This window comes from Neodiprion lecontei, unplaced genomic scaffold, assembly GCF_021901455.1.
Source record: "Neodiprion lecontei isolate iyNeoLeco1 unplaced genomic scaffold, iyNeoLeco1.1 ptg000063l, whole genome shotgun sequence".
In the NCBI taxonomy this organism is placed as follows: domain Eukaryota; kingdom Metazoa; phylum Arthropoda; class Insecta; order Hymenoptera; family Diprionidae; genus Neodiprion; species Neodiprion lecontei.
In genome coordinates, this window is record NW_025791834.1 from 95,904 (window position 1) to 98,695 (window position 2,792).

General features: G+C 48.1%; 1 protein-coding gene across 1 annotated transcript; it reads right to left on the minus strand.

Annotated features, from left to right (window-relative positions):
* Nucleotides 1-416: 416 nt before the first annotated feature.
* Nucleotides 417-2,792, minus strand: LOC124295701 (caldesmon-like). The gene has a single exon (XM_046746249.1). The coding sequence runs from the start codon at nt 2,790-2,792 to the stop codon at nt 417-419; it is 2,376 nt and encodes a 791-aa protein (XP_046602205.1).

Consider the following 2,792-nt stretch of genomic DNA (forward strand, 5'->3'; position numbering starts at 1 on the left):
ACTAATTTTAATAGGGAAGGCTATGTTCGTACGCTTGGGCACGAGGACGGTTTCTCTATCGTTAAAATAAACGGATTTGTTCAGTACTTCGAGGCATTGGTCCGCGTAGTTAACATTGGCTTCGAACTGGGTAAGGAAGGCTGACCCTAGGATACCGTCACTTTTGATGGGAAAGGTATTCTCAACTACGTGAAAATCCGTTTTGAAACCAAACATTTCCAATTCCGTTGCTCCTAAACTATAGTGTGGTACGTCTCCTATTCCTATAATAGTGATACGCCTCTTGGGGTTCACTTTACGAAAGTCTTTTACATTAGAGGCCTTTACGATATTGGCCTCTGCTCCCGTATCTATCATGAAGTCTATTGCGGTTTTCGTATCTTTGGAATCTAAGTTTACTGTAGGTATTTTTCCTTTTAAGTAGAGGCAGATGGACCTGTTTCCACCTCCTCTGTCTCTATGGCATTGGCCCTTGTTACTCGGGGGCTGCCCGTGTTCCCCGAGGGCCCTGCTCCGTTTCCCGAGTTGTTTCGGCTAATTGTTTCATGGTATCTACGTTTACGGCATTCGTTGTATGAATGTCCTATGCTCTTGCAGTAGCTACATTCGACTACGTTTGCACTTCGCGCTGTCGACTGTTGGCTCGACGGCGGTTTGTTTTTGTAACAATTTGCTGTGCTGTGGGTCGACCGCCCGCACAGCGTACACGATTCTCTATTTTCCACGGGTCTGCTTACCGCGGGTCTCCTAATTGCTCGGCACTGATCGGTTAGGTGATTACTACGGCCGCAATGTTTACACGGCTCTGCGTTATTACTCTCGGCCCTGCTCGCGCCGCGGCTCCTAGCCCGATCTCTATCTAATTCTAGTGCCTTGCTGGCATCTATAGCCCTTTCGTAGGCTGTCTTCAGGTTGGAGTAACCTTTGATCAATACTGCATTCCGGCAGTCGCTCGGTAGTCCGCCGACAAATGCCTCGCAGACTTCCTCATCTAACCTGATTATCTCTGCGTTGGTTAACTCGCGGTTCTTTCTTCGTTCCGCTTCTATTAATCCCGTTTTTATGTCGCGGGTTCTCCCTATGTAATCTAGCACGTGTTCATCAGCGTATTTATACAGCTGACCAAGCTCTCCACGGTAATGATTCGCGGATCTAATGGGCGCGAATACTTCCGTGAGTTTGTCCAAGAGTCCTTGCAGGGTTGCAAAACTCTCGTCTTCGATTACTGCGTATGCTCGATCGGCGAGCTTGCTTCTGATGAGGCGCGTGAGGTACCCCTCCAAGCTGGGTGCTACCATCTCGAGTGCCCTCTTGCACGCCCGATTAAACTGCATTACGGTGATGTTTTTCCCGTCAAATTTTGGGACTACCGCTAACGCGTCTTTAACCGATATGGATTGCTCCGCTAACGGCAGAGTAGGAGGAACGGGTGCCTGCACGGTGTTAACGACTTGAGTAGCTTGGGGGCGGGTGATTCCCGAGATCTTATCCTTCAGGGCCTGCTCCCTTTTCTTTAACTGTTCCTCGCGCTCAGCTAATTTCCTCCTTCTCTCCCGGTACGGATCTGCTAACGCGGCCTGGTACGCGAGTTCTTGCTCCTGCAATTCTAATTCGCGCTCCCAAATCTCCTGCTCGCGTAATTGTATTTCCAAGTCCTTATCGAGGACTAATTCTTCCGGCACGCCTGGCTCACCTAATTCTTGAGGTCCCAGGTCCGGACCTGCTATTCCTCCGCGTAGGGTTTTGAGTTTCTCGCGGTTTTCTTTTTGAATGCGTCTGATCAACGCTTCTCTAGCTAACGCTTCTGCTTCTAAATTCAAATCTTCGTCGTCAGTTGGGACGGAAACCACTGACTTTATTGAAATGTGATCATTTTCTGAATTGAGGGCGTTTCTACCAATCGCTCCTCTGCTGAGTGGATCAGGGCGGTAACTGTCCACAGGGTTAGGTTTTTGAGGCGCCACGGATTTTCTTAAGTCGCCTTTCTTTCTTTCTGCCTTCTTTTTGAAGTGCAGAATTTCTGCTTCTAACCTTAATTCGTCCTTGCTCCGCGTACACACTGGACCGGGTTCCCTAAATGTAGCGTCTGTGGCTAATTCTATGCTTTGGGTAACTGCCCTATCTGTGCCGCGTGAATTTTGCGCTACGAGAAGTTGTACTTCCCGATCTATTTCTGCCTTCTTACGGAGGAGTTCGGACAGCTGTGTGTCCTCTACAAGACCTAACCGCGGTTCATCCATTTTTGAACGGCCCGTCGCTTCGTTAGTGTCCCTAATTTTAACGTCTGTCACGCTCGCGGAGAGCTGTGCAGGATTTTTAGAATCGTCTACCTTGTTCGTTTTGAACTGCGTAGGATATTTGATTTCTTCTACTGTGCCTTTTGTTGGCTGTGTAGGATGTGGTACGTCTTGCGCGGGGCCCTCGGTCGGGTTGTGCCGCTGCGTTTTTGTATTTGCGTTCGCGATTTCTTTCGCCTCGAGCTCGGCGAGCCTAGCAAGTTTCTTTTGAACTTCTTCGGATAACCCCGCGTCTTTACTCGATTCAATCGCGCGCTGTTTTTTCTCTAATTCAGCTTCTTGTTGTCTGAATTGTTCGCTAAGATGTTTTGACTTCTTATCTATTTCTGCTTGACGTTCCTCTAACGCTTCTTTTTCTTTTTGGAGCCTCTTTTCCTTATTGGAAACCTCCTGTTTTATGAATTCTATATCGGTCTCCGTATATTTAAGTTGTAAGCTATCATCTACTGATGCGCCGCTTTCCTTTTTGCTACCTGTTCTAGTTTCGATAGGCAT

What these genes read in the sequence shown, in the direction of transcription:
- LOC124295701 (XM_046746249.1), bottom strand. Translation starts at nt 2,792, where the DNA reads ATGCCTATCGAAACTAGAACAGGTAGCAAAAAGGAAAGCGGCGCATCA.